Below are 15,434 nucleotides of genomic sequence, written 5' to 3' on the forward strand. Positions count from 1 at the left end.
GCCTGGGAGTTCCCTGTAGCCTACTGGTTAGGATTTTGGGCTTCACTTCTATGGCCCAGAGTTCAGCTCCTGGTCAGGAAACTGAGACCAGGCAAGCCTCCAAGTGCAGCCAAAAAAAAAAAAAGAACCTAAATCTTTTGAGTCTTTCTGCAAAGTCAGTATTCTTACAAAGTCCTTGAAAATTCTTTTCCATTCTTCATCCTCTCCAATACATCTAATGGTATCAAATATTAATTTAGTTAAATATGATATATAAAGTTAGAAATCTGGAAATCAGATTACCCTCAAATTTTAAATAAGAATTTTAAAGGATTGCTATTATTTCTTCTTCTGTGAAAGATCAGGCAAAGGGAAAACTTTTTCTGGGGAGGGGGAGGAATTTTGTTCATTAAACTTATGGAAATTAAGTTGACATAACTCAAATACTTACCTAGTGTGAAAGAACTTTTCCTAAAGATATACTTTTATGTGACACTTCTTGCCCTGGTTCAACCTTATGTAAGATAGAAGACTGAAAAAAAAAAAAGTCATGTCTTCTAGGAATTGTTATTTGGTAGCAAATATAGATGTATTCCTACATAATTTAGATACTAGGCAGACTGGCAGTTAATTAGAACTTTATGTGATATGTTATAAAGGGAAGGTGGAAAGAGGAATTCTTACTAAGGTAGGAAAAGAGCCTGGGGAGACTTCTTGCAAAAAGTACAACTCGAAATTGGATCTTGAAGGAAAATGTAGTGTTTTGGATAAGCAGCATTCCATAGTGAGAGATCTGCGTGAGTAAATGATCTACAGAAGAGTTAAAAAAAATCTGACACTTTATGTGTTAGGTATTTTACATGCATTGACTCATTGGATTCAACAGTCCTGTGAAATAGGTACCGATATCCTAACTCACAGGTAGGAAAAGTAAAGTGTGGAGAGATTTTTCACTCAAGATTAAACCCATGATTGTTTCTAAGGCAGGGAGAGTTCTGCTGCCAGGCTCAAAACTAGGAGGTGGGAATGGGTTCCTGTTTAGGAGATGGTCAGTGGGCCTGTAAGTAGGAAGCATAGAACCAAAGGAAGGCTAAGGGCAGTTTTTCCCAAGTTTGCCTTTAACTTGAGGATCACTAGGGCTACTTTTCAAAACAGAGCTTTTCAGGCTCCTCCCCTGGAGATCCTGATCTTGTTGAAGTGGGGTAGGATCCTAAAGCTGTATGTTTAACAAGCATCTCAGTTAAGATGTGTCAATTAGTTAAGTTCGACAGTTTGATTAACTTGATTAATGTATAGTAGGAAATAAAGTCTCTAATTCCATATTAGTGCTCAGTTATTTGTAGAACTGGAAGGTATTGTTTTTAGAGACTCCACAGTTTGGATTTTATTCTCTGTTTAATGGGGTGGCATTGTGACTTATGAGCAGGGTATGAAATTATCAGATGCTTATAGAAAAAAATGAAGTGTTATTTATAGTAGAAAATGTGTGCATGCATGCTAAGGGACTTAAGTCATGTCTGACTCTTTGCAACCTATGGACTATAGCCTGCCACGTCCTCTGTCCATGGGATTCTCCAGGCAAGAATACTGAAGTGGGTTGCCATTTCCTCCTCCAGGGTATCTTCCCAACCCAGGGATCGAACCTGTGTCTCTTATGTCTCCTGCATTAGTAGGTGGGTTCTTTACCACTAGCACCTTTGTTAAAATTTAAAATGTCTTTTTTTTTTTTTTAATTTCCAATAAGGTGCTTTTAAAATGAGGAAAGTCTAACTTTATTAAAGAGGCACTGAAAGCATTTTAATTTTAGAATGGAATCTTAGGGATTGTGGTGAGAATATGTATGTTTTAAGATGAAACACAATATAACTATTATAGCAGTTCCACCTTTTAATAGTATCTCTGATTTTAAAAGTAATACACCTTTATTTGGGTGGGGGGTACTCAATATTGATGGAAATATGTTTCTTTTCTTTCCGGACTCCACTCTCTTGAGGCTTCTGACTCCATTACTTTCCCCATCACTTTTACCTGGCAAGACTGTCTTCTAACTACTAGAGAAAATAAACACCATCACGTGGAGACTGCCTTAGCCTCCTGAGTGCCACTGGCAAGTCAGCATCCACACCTGCACCCTCCTCTGGGTACCAGCTTCAGAGACGAGGTGTTGAGCAAGGTCATATCTCTCCATCTGTTCCTTAGGTGCCATCTCTTTCTGTCATCATCCCTTTACCCATTTATCCCTTTATGAACTAGTCCCCTGTTTTCTAATATTTGTGGTATGTGGACTTCTCTTTTCAGGAAAGACTTACAGATTTCCAGGGATGACAAACTTTACTCTAATTTAAAATAAGCAGGTATAAGCTCTGTGTTTTACAGCTCTTTCATAAGATAAAAACAATTTATAAATTAATACAAATAAACTGCAAAACAAAATTCAATAGCTAGTTAACAATTATTAAAAAGCAAATTTAGAAATCAATACAAATAAAACCATTCAGATCAGATCAGATCAGATCAGTCGCTTAGTCGTGTCCGACTCTTTGGGACCCCATGAATCGCAGCACGCCAGGCCTCCCTGTCCATCACCAACTCCCAGAGTTCACTCAGACTCACGTCCATCGAGTCAGTGATGCCATCCAGCCATCTCATCCTCTGTCGTCCCCTTCTCCTCCTGCCCCCAATCCCTCACAGCATCAGAGTCTTTTCCAATAAGTCAGCTCTTTGCATGAGGTGGCCAAAGTACTGGAGTTTCAGCTTTAGCATCATTCCTTCCAAAGAAATCCCAGGGCTGATCTCCTTCAGAATGGACTGGTTGGATCTCCTTGCAGTCCAAGGGACTCTCAAGAGTCTTCTCCAACACCACAGTTCAAAAGCATCAATTCTTTGGCGCTCAGCCTTTTTCACAGTCCAACTCTCACATCCATACATGACCACTGGAAAAACCATAGCCTTGACTAGACGAACCTTTATTGGCAAAGTAATGTATCTGCTTTTGAATGTGCTATCTAGGTTGGTCATAACTTTCCTTCCAAGGAGCAAGCGTCTAACCCTAACCCTAAAACCATTAAACTTAGGATATTCAAATATACATAATTTAATGTGACAAATGAAACTACATTGCAGCTTGAAAGTTTAAATATTTAATGGCTACTGCCCAGGTTCTTTTGGGCAATATATATGCATATATCTCTCTGGGCTATGGGATGACTCATCTTTCACTACTCTTCACTGTTTGGAACATACTATTCTGTAATGACAAGATAAGTTAAGCCTTCCTCTAAGAAATCTGCTGTGGCCCTACATGTCCCAAGTTTGTTTTCCTTTGGGTATTCCATTAGAACTCTGTATTTACCACAGTACACTATATGTTATGAATTGCACATTCATCTTTCAGTCTCTACCATCTACCCATATAGTTTAAGTTGAATCTCCAGCCCTCATCCATTGAGATCATAAAATAACATTAAGATCTTTTAAAAAAATTTAACAGCTATAATAGGAACATTTTCCCATGCATTGCTTTTGAAAACATTTCTATTAACATCATAATATTGATCATACTTTATATATAAAGACATTTAACTTTTACCCTTTTGCTGAACATTAAGCTTGCTTTCAGCTTTTTATTTTTATAAGTTTTATAAATTTTATTTGCAGCTCTTATTTTCTCAGAATAGATCTCTAATACTGAATTACTCATCTCTAATGGAAAAGACCCTGATGCTGGGAGGGATTGGGGGCAGGAGGAGAAGGGGACGACAGAGGATGAGATGGCTGGATGGTATCACCGACTCAATGGATATGAGTTTGGGTAAGCTCTGGGAATTGGTGATGGACAGGGAGGCCTGGCTTGCAGTGATTCATGGGGTCACAAAGAGTCGGACACGACTCAGCGACTGAACTGAACTGAACTGAATAGCTGAATTACTGGGTGCTGAGGAGTAAATATAATCTAATGGTTAATGACTTCGCTCTTGTTGGCTTTGTTTCCTGCTACCCGTGTGACCATAAACAAGATGAATAACACCTCTCTAAGCTTCAGTTTCCTTATTTTTGTATAGAGAAATTTAGTTCATGTATGTTCATATACCCATGAATAGAACAAGTAATTAGAGCAATGGCCGAATCTAAATAAGTGCTATTATTTTGTACATTCCAAAAATAGTTGGTGCAAGTATTCGCAAAAGACAGGTAAATTTTACCTGTGTACACTTCCGACTTCGGTGATGAAAACACTTCATCAAATTATAAAATTTTCAGCTAGAAAATGAACACGCAGTTGATTTCACAATATTGGCACCAATTTGAAGCACCTTTACAACATCTGCTTGGAAGAACTGTGAAAATATTTACTTCTGTGAAACAATAAGAAAACCAAAGAAATAATGGCGCATATTTACATTAACACCTACATGGCATTGCTTAAAAGCGTCCATTCCAAGCACGTACAGAGAGGTAGAAGGTAGTTTTCCTTTACTCTAGGGAAACCCAGGCGGAGCCCATCTAAGGTTTTGGACAGGCTTTCGGCGTAGCAACAAAGTGCAAACTGCAAGAAAAATAAAAAAACCTAGTAGGCCTCCACTAGTTTTAGCAAGTTAAGCTGTTCCAAATGAGTGTCTTTCGGGGAGCGTAAGTGGTTAAGTTTTAGCTTCTTCCATTCTTCCCGGATGTCCTAGAAATTTTAGTTCATTGGCTCCTTTCAGTGGATCTCAGTTCTCTCCAAGAAGCTTCCCCGTCTCCCTGGCAACCTGAGCTGCCACCAATTGCAGCTGAGGATTGGTGGTCACGTGGCCCCACTCGCTTCCCGAGAGGAGGCAACATGGCGGCGCCGGCAAGCAGTAGATGCGGGGTTTGAATTACTCTGCTTTTAGCAGCGGCATCCCTGCTGATGGCGTCTCTGCCGTTGTGCGGTTCGGTTCGGAGCCCAGAGGGACTCCCTGGAGAGCCTTCATCACAAGAAGATCGTCAGGATTATGATCCTGAAGATCCGGTCAGCGGCTCGGGTTCATACTCCCCTACGAGTACAGACTCTAAGTAAGGTTCTCGAAGAGGGACAATTAAATCCATCCTTTCTGTCCCGAAAGTGTACACGTGGGCTGGGGAGACTTCGAGAGTGTTGGCGTGGTAGAGAATAAGTGTTTGAGGTTCTATAATAAGTGGGGGTTATTTGCACCAGCTTTCAGCTGTGCGATGTGAGCCGAAATGACTTACTGTACATTCTTTGTTATTGTAGGTTTTAAGGAGGAGGGTCTCTTTGGTGAGTTTAGTATCAGAGTATAATCTGCTAGAGTGTTCACAAAATTCTGTTCTGTCGCAGTGTCTTCTTGCTTCGGTGTCATGATCTTTGTGACTTTAATCTCAACAGTATTTAGAGTGAAGGGACACCTTCTAAGTTTGGTCAGCTATTTAAGTTATGTAGGTTTTTCTGCCGTTATAAAACTGAATAGATGTATAAAAGAAAGTAGATCAACCCTAGCCTCACCAAAGAGAACAAGCTCTCAACTTTTTGGGGGGTGTTTCTGCTTTATTTTAGCTTTGAGGGGGATGGTATTTCTGCTGTATTTTCCTATGAACTTCCATGGTTTTCTTGTTTTCTGTTTTGTGTCATAATGTAATTTTTAAATACAGAGTATCTCAAGTATTATTTTCTACTTTCTTATCCCTAAAAATGATGCAAAGTTATTTTTGTTCACAGTACCCAATGCTGCTTCAGTTTTGAAGGCATTTATCCCTTGCTGCTATGGATTGAGAACTTTTTGGAAAGGTCAATTAAAGTAATTAGTGTTTGCTTGAAACAACTAGCTGTGAAACTGTTCTGGTGCCAAAGCATCAATCAGTGACTGCCATATATAGTCATTCTTAGAATGACATTTTATATGTATTTTAAAATAACAGGAGTCTTTAATGTGTATTTAGGAGTATCAGTTACTTGGCAGTTATTTTCACCCATAGGTATGTAAAACATTTTTATCATTATCTTTAAAAAGTAGGAGGAGAAAACCATCACTGCTGGCTGCTTAAATGTGTTCTAGAGGCTTAATGAGGACAGATTATATTCTGGAAGACTTGAGCAAATTAAAGAATATCAAATACTTTGTGTAATCTTCTACTGTGGTCATTTAAAAAATAATTTAGAAATTCACGGCTGTCAAGCCAGGCGGCTTGAAGGGAAGTGTGGATTATGTGGAACCTTCTTTGGTCTTGCTGTTGGAGCCATAGACAATGTGAGATTCAAACTCTTGGTTTCTCTACATCTTAGAATCACACACTTTTAGTCCAGAGAGCATCTATAATCTTTTTAAGGTCACACAGTTGAGTGCTGTCAGTGGAGAAATTTAGGAGACCTGTTTTCAAAGGGGGTGTTTTGATTTTGATGAATAAATAAATGAGCTAGCCCTGTTACCTGGAAAGTGAGCAAGCTAAGGACCTTGTGTCAGAAAATGTGTTATTTCAAAGCATTTTGTGATTCAGAGAGTTGGACGGGACTGGAGCGACTTAGCATGCATGTATGCATTAGAGAAGGAAATGGCAACCCACTCCAGTATTCTTGCCTGGAGAATCCCAGGGACAGAGGAGCCTGGTGGGCTGCCGTCTACGGAGTCGCACAGAGTCGGACATGACTGAAGCGACTTAGCAGCAGCAATGTGATTCTGAATACATGTATATATGTATTATATTTTAGTTTTTTCTTTAATGGCCTTTAAATTTTCTGTATCAGTCATTTCCTGGTCACTCCCTATGTCCCAGTATCTTTAACATCCTAATAATAAGACTACAGGAAATCTCAAATGTAAACTGTTTAGCTGGTCTACATTTCAAGTCCTACCAAGATACAGATTTTATGGCTGTCGTTTCTTGGTGTTTAGAACGTACGAGTTGATATACTGACCTGACCAGGTAGGCTTCTGTTCGTTTTTTCCTTATGATATTTACCTTCCTAAGGTGCAGAGTCACCAGTGCAAGTGATGGCCTTCCCAGCTTGGACAGTACACTGGAACATGTGGATCAAAGATGCAGGGATGTGAACCTAAGCTTTCTCATCAAAGCTAAGAGATGAATTGCTTGTTGTCTTTCATTGCCTACATGGAGGTTATTAAGGAAGTTACGCCACTTACTGATTCACATAAAGTGTTCTGAACTTTCAAGGTTCCAGTTAATTTCTGCATATTCTTTCTGGAAATTGTCATTGTTTCTGACATGCTTTGAAACTGAAAACCAATTTGAGCTGCAAGTTATTGTCAATACAGAATTAATAAGTTTATCATTTTTTAGAGAAGATGTCTTTAAGGTACATTCTGGTTATAGTACTTTTAATAGGTACTTTTAAGAGGAAATTTTTAAATTAGTGCAGTACCTCCTAACCTGGCATATTGGCTAGTCCCTGAGGAAGCTTCAGAGGTAATACTGGAGGGTGGGTTGGGTTGAGGGAACCATTGACTAGTTTTCAGTCCTGAAATGACAGAAATACTTCACTTGCAATAACTCCATGTTTCTTTGCTTTGGTTTACAGTTATCCTACTCATTGAAGCCACATGGTTTGTGTTGGCCAAAGTTACCAGTTTTCATAAAATTGACCTAGAGTTTTGATTTTTCAAAGTGAATTGTTTATTGTTGTGAGTTTTAAAACTTTGACTGATGGGGAGAAAAAGGGATACTTTAGAAGGAGAATTCAGCTATAAAAAGCTAAAGAATGTCCACTGAAAATAAGAAGACTGACTGGAGAAGAGAAATACGTCCTTTAAATTTTTTTTCTGGGATATTTTAACATCTTTATTGAAGTGTAACTGACATATAATAAATCATACATATTTAAAGTGCACAATTTGATAAGTTTTGACATGTATACATCTGCCAAGATAATGAACATATCCTTGTCTTCCAGAAGTTTCCCTGTGTGCCTCCCCAATACTACTCATGCCTGCCTCACTCCTTACAACCACTTATCTGCTTTCTGTAGTGATAGATGAGTTTGTATTTCCAGAGTTTTATAAAAATGAAATCATACAGTATGGACTCTCTTTTTTGTCTAGCTTCTTCTACCCTGCATACTTATTTTGAGACTCATTCATATTGTTGCCTAAATGTAGTTTTCTCCTTTTTATTTCAGAATAGGACTCCATTTATTTCTGAATAGGATTGAGCATAGTTATTTTGAGATTCATTTTGTTACTTAGATGTAGTTCTTTCCTTTTTGTTTCTGAATAGAATTCCTTGGATATATCAAAATTTGTCTTTTTCTTGGGTTTTAATGTGGGAAGGTGCTAAGTGAAGAATCAAAATGTTTCATTCAGAGTTGTGGTGCAATATATTATTAATAATATCCAGCTTAGTACAATATTTTCCTTTTTCTCTCCTACTCTGAACCTTGACTTCTCTTTTCTTTTAATTTTTCTTTTATCAAATTATATCGATTAAAAAGTGAAACAATATGTAGCTAGGTTTATGATGAGATATGGTAATTCTCTGCCACCATCTCCATCTCAGCATATTGAAAAGAATTCATTGTCTGCCTAGTTCCTCACTAGTGTTGCCCATCTCATTTGCTGACTTCACTCTGTTTTTACTCAGGTCTTCAGATCTGATAAGTCTCCAATCCTGTTGACTTACTTTTCTAATATCCACCCTACCACCTCCTTCCCCTTCTCACAGGCACCGCCTTACTTAAACTGCTCGCATGTCCCTTATACCAGTGGAGTAGCCGTATAACTGGTCTGGGTGCTTCTAATTTCTCCTGTTTGCTGTCTTTCTTCCATACAGCTGACTGTGTTTACTTTCTAAACTACAGTTCTAAATTGTTTTTCTTGTAGAGAACCTATTACAAAAAGATACAGTGTAGCAGTTTGGATCAAAAGTATAATTAAACACACACATGAATATTACCAACAAAGCTAACTAAAATGAAGTTGATATCCATGTCCTTAACCAGATCATCCTTATGATCAGGAAAAGAAGGCTGAGATTAAAAAACTTATCTAATATTTCAGGTTTGATCACTGCAGACTATTGTTCAAAGAATTCAGCCACTTCAATTACAATGAAATTTCTTATAATGTAGCCTGAAACAACTGAAACTTTTACTGATTTTTTCAGTATCCATAGCATATTTGCAATGTCAAAATAATTTTTTCAGGAGATTATTATGAGAGGCATTTTGTTTCAGTGTAATAAGTACTAGATTAAGAGTAGGGTTCTGAAAACCTGAAAGTGTTGACATTTTAATTTCATCAAGTTTTCTCTGGTTTTTAGGAATTCAGAATTAGTTCTTGGGTATAACTTATTACTTTACAAGATGTCTCAAGAGTGCTATATTCTAAGGGGCAAACACTTGAAGAGAAAATAAAGGCTAAATGTATAAGCTTTTTTGTCTCTTTGGAAATGAAATCTTTGTCTGGCTGCCTTAGAAAAGACATGCTTTTCTTTAACATAAAAACTATCTTCCTGGTAACTGGGAAACTTTATGAGCCTTCATCTTTTTTAACTTTTATTTTAAAATTGAAAATATTAGAATAATTGTGTTAGGGCAGTGTAACTCCTATGTGTGATGCTATATAGTGGTTGGATGATACATGGCATTATACATTTGTCTAAACCTGTAGATTGTACAACACCAAGAATAAATAGTAACATAAATTGTGGATTTGGGGTGATTATGATTATGAGTTTATCAATTGTAATAAATGAACCACACTGGTGAAGGATGTTGATAGTGGAGGAGGTCATGCATGTCATGGGGAGGGAGTATATGAAAAGTCGCTGTACCTTCAGCTCAGTTTTGCTATGAACCTGAAACTGCTCTAAAAAGAAAAATCTATTAAATCATTTTTCTACTCAAAAGCTTTTTGTCCTCCCAGATAAATTCCAGATTCCTTAGGATGCTTTTTAAAGTTATTTTAGATCTGTTCTTTAGCCTCTCAGATCCATCTTTGATGATCTTCCTTTAAGTCACCTTTATTCCTACTTGTCTTAGCTCTGGCCACTAATTTAAAAACATCCTAGGGAATTCCCTGGTGGTCCAGTGGTTAGGAATCCATGCTTCCACTGCAGGGGGCACAGGTTCTCCCTAGTTAGAGAACCAAGATCCCACAAGCCATGTAACATAGCAAAGAAAAAAAGAATCCTAAACTGAGTGGTATATAAACAGTAGAAATTTATTTCTCACAGCTCTGGAGACTGGAAGTCCAAGGTCAAGATGTCAACATGGCCAAGTTCTGGTGAGGGCCCTCTTCCAAGTTACAGACTGCACATTCTCATTGTATTCTCACATAGTAGAGAGGAGAAACAAGTTCTCTGTGGCTCTTCTAAGGGCATTAATTCCATTCATGAGGGCTCCACCCTTGTGACCTCATCTAATTCTAATTACATCCCAAGGGCCTCACCTCCTGATACCATTGCATTGGGGGGTAGTGTTTCAAAATATGAATTCTGGGGGAACATAAGAATTCAGTGCATAATATTATTACACTGAAATGGTCACCCATTCTCATTCCTAAATGTTCTTTTACTCCTCCTACACTTTGTACATACTTTGTTCTCTCTGTTTGAAATACCTTTTCTTCCTGTCTCTACTTGTCATCATCATTCAAGATCCCATTTAAGTGCTACTTTCTCCTGGAACCTTAATTGATCCTTTTTAGACTTAATTGTAATGGCACCCCACTCCAGTACTCTTGCCTGGAAACTCCCATGGATGGAGGAGGCTGGTAGGCTACAGTCCATGGGGTCGCGGAGAGTCAGACATGACTGAGCGACCTCACTTTCACTTTTCACTTTCATGCATTGGAGAAGGAAATGGCAACCCACTCCAGTGTTCTTGCCTGGAGAATCCCAGGGACAGCGAAGCCTGGTGGGCTGCCGTCCATGGGGTCGCACAGAGTCAGACACGACTGAAGCGACTTAGCAGCAGTGGATCACAACAAACTGTGGAAAATTCTTAAAGAGATGGGAATACCAGACCACCTTACCTGTCTCCTGAGAAGCCTGTATGCAGGTCAAGAACCAGACAGCTAACTGATTCAAAATTGGAAAAGGAGTATGTCATGGCTGTATATTGTCACCCTGCTTATTTAACTTATATGCAGAGTACATCATGCAAAATGCCACAGCTGGAATCAAGATTGAATGAATCACAAGCTAGAATGAAGATTGCCAGGACAAATACCAACAACCTCAGATATGCAGATGATACCGCTCTAATGGCAGAAAGTGAAAAAGAAATAAAGAGCCTCTTGATGAGCATGAAAGAGGAGAGTGAAAAAGTTGGCTTGAAACTCAACATTAAAAAAGATTATGGCATCTGGCCCCATCACTTCATGGCAAATAGAAGAGGCAGAAGTGGAAGCAGTGACAGGTTTTATTTTCTTGGGCTCCAAAATCACTGCAGATGGGGACTGCAGCCTTGAAATTAAAAGATGCTTGCTCCTTGGAAGAAAAGCTATGACCAACCTAGGCAGCATATTACAAAGCAGAGACATTACTTTCCCAACAAAGGTCCATGTAGTCAAAGCTATGGTTTTTCCAGTAGTCATGTATGGATGTGAGAGTGAGACTATTAAGAAAGCTGAACACCAAAGAATTGATGTTTTTGAACTGTGGTGTTGAAGAAGTCTCTTGAGAGTCCCTTGGACACCAAGGAGATATAACCAGTCAATCCTAAAGGAAATCGACCTTGAATATTCATTAGAAGGACTGATGCTGAAGCTGAAGGTCCAATACTTTGGCCCCCTGATGTGAAAAGCCACCCACTGGAAAAGACCCTGATGCTTGGAAAGGTTGAAGGCAAAGGAGAAGAGGACTCAGAGGATGAGACGGTTCGATGGCATCACCAACTTAATGGATGTGAATCTGAGCAAACTCCAGGAGATAGTGAAGAACAGAGAAGCCTGGCGTGCTATAGTCCATGGGGTCACACAGAGTCATACACAACTTAGCAACTGAACAATAACAAGATTTGATTTCTCCAGTAACAGTTTTTCTCCTGTGTTGTTGTTGTTTAGTCACTAAATAATGTCTGACTGTTTGTGACCTCATGGCCAGCTCCTCTGTCCATGGGATTTCCCAGGCAAGAATACTGGAGGGGATTGTCATTTCCTTCTCTAGGCAGTCTTCCTGACCCAGGGATCGAACCCACGTCTCCATTGCAGGCAGACTCTTTTACTCCTGAACCGCCAGGGAAGCCCTTGTTTTCTTTATAGCAGTTTTCATTCCTCACTTTTGGCACTTGTGTTTGAGCTAGATGAAGAGCTGTCTGTCCACCTGACTTCTTTTAAAAGCACAGTAAAGTTCTAGCAGAAACCGATTTGCTAGTCTGTGTTTCCAGTTCTACCAGAGTTAGACCATATCCTTAACTTAGTGCACTGTAGAGTTGCCCCATTTAGCTGAAGTATTGGGATAGGAGATGGGGTCATTATTAGCATAGTTCCAGTGGAGATGTGTCCCTGGTGTAAAGAGTTCTTTCAGGCAACAGGTTCATAGTTGTTAGCTCACTGGCTCACCCCTTCTCTGTTGTGCTTCACATTTGTTCCAGTGGTGGCTGTGGCTGGACTGGAAGGAACACCATCAGCCCACCCCAGGTTCCCCACCTTCTCAAGCTAGCACAGATTTTATCCATTAAAAATCATTGTTTCCTTTTAGAAAACAAGCAGAAGACTTTGGAGATGAAAATTTAGATATTGCTGGTAGACAGAACATAGAAATGAAAACACAGAAAAGCATTACGCAGACCAGTCCTTACTGAACCAAGCCGCAGTGGAATCCATGAAAATTTGTCATGCTGCTTTTGTTGTGTGTGGTTTTTCTCTGTCCCTAGACTTGCCCTGCTGTACCTGTTAGTACTATGTAACTACATAGCCACATGTATTGGCTGCCTAGGTAAAGCATGTGTGCTTTTCCCACTAAAAGTAAAAAAGTATAATGTAAGAGGTTTGAAATTGTAGCCAAAATCTGTTTTCCTTAAGGAAATGTGCCATGAGGGCTGGCTGTTTCATAATGTTTTTCTCATTCTTGTGGTGACCAAGGAAATGCTGATGCTATTTCACTTGGATAAAATGCTGACATTAATGCAGCTAAGGATCTGAGAGATTCCATAACTTAGAAGAAGAAAAAAAGATGTAGTATCAACATGGAATTCTTGAATACATCAATAATTGAGCAACGTATTAGCATTATCTAAAGTTTGTTTTCTTTAATATATTTCTGTTACAGCTTATGTAAGCAAACTATCTGCAAATTAGCAAGTTTTTCTCTAGGAAGAAGGCCTCTGCCCATATTTACCACATCATTTAGAGTTTGAACCCAATTGATGTGCCATCAAACTTTGCAGGCCGACTATAAATACACAGTTATTTCTGTTTACAGCAAAGCAGAATAAACCAAGTAAGAATCTCATTGAAAGACATTTGCACAATAACAGCCTCGCAGCTTGCACCATAGGATCTCAGAAAAAGAGAGGAAAGGATATTTATGTTAATATTGATTACTGTGATTTTTATATATCATAAAAATCTTAATTAAAACTGGTAGACTTAAAAATGAATCTTTTATTTTGGAATAAATTTATGTTTACAGAAAAGTTGCGAAGGTAGTACAAAGAGTTTCTGTAAATTCTTCACCCAGGTTTTCTCTGATGTTAACCTTTTACACAAATATGGTACGTTTGTCAAAACTAACATTAGTAATGTTAGTTAGTAATGTCAAAATTAACATTAGTACAGTCCTATTAACTAAACTGACTTTATTCAGATTTCACCGTTCCTCTGCTTAAGTCCTTTTTCGGTTCCCAGATCCAGTCCAGAGTATCATAAGTGAAAATCTCAAAAGAACAGTTTGAACCAAGGTCTGTGACTTCTCAGTTCATTTTCCTTTTATTATGTGTTTTGTCTTCATTTGTATACTACAGTCATTTCCTTGTCTTTATTTTTGTCTCTTACCCCCTTTTTAAAAATTTCTTCCTCTTCTTAAAAAGCAAATTCTGCTTAAAGTGAATTATTTTTTAAATATAGAGGTTAAGAAAATGGATCTCATTCATTGCTGGTGGAAATGTGAATTGCTACAGTCTTTGGGTAAAAATGTATATGTATATACATATATATCACAAGTGTATATATATGTGTGTGTATGTACATATATATATTTTCCTACATAAAAGGATGGTTATTGTATTGTTGTTCATAGGCACACCCCCCCGCCAAAAAAAAGTGAATGTAAAGCTTATCAGTAGGTGAGTAATCAAATTCCCTACATTTCCATAAGGGATATAGCCATTAGGGATTTCTAAATCATGATTTTAAGTGATAAATTATACAGGTGTGTGCATGTGCATATGTGTAGGTTCCAATCACTTTTTCAAAACAAACAGTAGCAGATTTCCCTATATATATATTATATTGTTATAAGAACATAGATTTTCAGAATTTTTTTTTATTGAAGTATAGTTGATATGCAATGTTATGTATCAATATATAATTCCAGTTTCTGGTATACAGCAAAGTGAATCAGTTGTACTTATATATCTATATTCTTTTTCATATTCTTTTCCATTTTGATTCATTACAGGATATTATAGTTCTTTGTGCTATATAGCAAGACCTTGTGTGGTACATAGATTTTAACATCATTTATGTCAGAGAAAGGTAGAAAGGGAAGATGACCTGTACAATAATTACATGCCCATTTATGTAAAATGAGTCTGCCTATATATATAAGAAAGGATGCATGAAAGTACAAGTTGCCAACTAGAAATCTAATCAGCATCAATTCTTTCCTCCTGCTCATCATCACATCTAATCAGTCTCAACATCCTGGTGATTTTCAAGCATGTCTCAAATGTTTTTCCTGCTTTCCGTCTCCTCTCCCATTGCCTTAGCTATATCATATTTGCTTGGACTATGGAAGCAGTCCCCTGCATGGCCTCTTGAATTTTTGTCCACGTCAACTTCTTCTATCATCCTGTCAACGTAGAGCTGTTCAAAGGGTATCTGACTTGGAAACCCTCTACTAAAACTCTTCACTGATGCTCTCTTACCTACACAACAAAATCCAAATCTTTTGCAGGGGTCCCTTGCAAAATTAGAACTCCACATCTCCTATCATTCCCCAACTCACCAACTCTACTCTGACAACCACAGACGGGCTCTGGTTGTCCACATAGACCGAGGAGACTACCCGTCAAGACCTTTGCTCATCCTGGTACTTTTGTTTGGAATTCTCATCTCGTCCTCTGCTTCAGCCTCCCAAGCCCTCCTCCCTGGCCACTTTAAAACTCACCTGTGTGGTCTCCCTACTGGAAAGTCTCCCTTGATCCCACCCTCAACTTGACCAAGCTGGATAAACTCTCTTTTGCACTGACCATGTGTATTGTCATGAGCTCTTTCTCAGTTTCTCCTCTCTTCTGGACAAGGGAGGGAACTGATGTTTTCATCACTGTAATTCTAGTACTCAGCACAGTGCCTGGCGCTGTT

The 15,434-nt window shown here is 38.4% G+C and overlaps 1 protein-coding gene across 3 annotated transcripts in view; it reads left to right on the forward strand.

The window, feature by feature from the left end:
• Positions 1–15,434, forward strand: part of INTU (inturned planar cell polarity protein) — a 99,442-nt gene that overhangs the window by 4,777 nt on the left and 79,231 nt on the right. Inside the window, exon 1 of one of the 3 annotated variants that reach the window (XM_027567309.1) lies at positions 4,360–5,013. The exons of 1 other annotated variant lie outside the window; for it this stretch is intronic. In XM_027567309.1, the coding sequence (XP_027423110.1) occupies positions 4,868–5,013 (146 nt within the window). In that variant the 5' untranslated portion in view covers positions 4,360–4,867. Of the gene's footprint in view, positions 1–4,359; positions 5,014–15,434 lie in introns of those variants that run through there. One more of the 3 variants, XM_027567308.1, reaches the window with a different exon arrangement.

This window comes from Bos indicus x Bos taurus, chromosome 17 (genome assembly GCF_003369695.1).
Source record: "Bos indicus x Bos taurus breed Angus x Brahman F1 hybrid chromosome 17, Bos_hybrid_MaternalHap_v2.0, whole genome shotgun sequence".
NCBI lineage: Eukaryota > Metazoa > Chordata > Mammalia > Artiodactyla > Bovidae > Bos > Bos indicus x Bos taurus.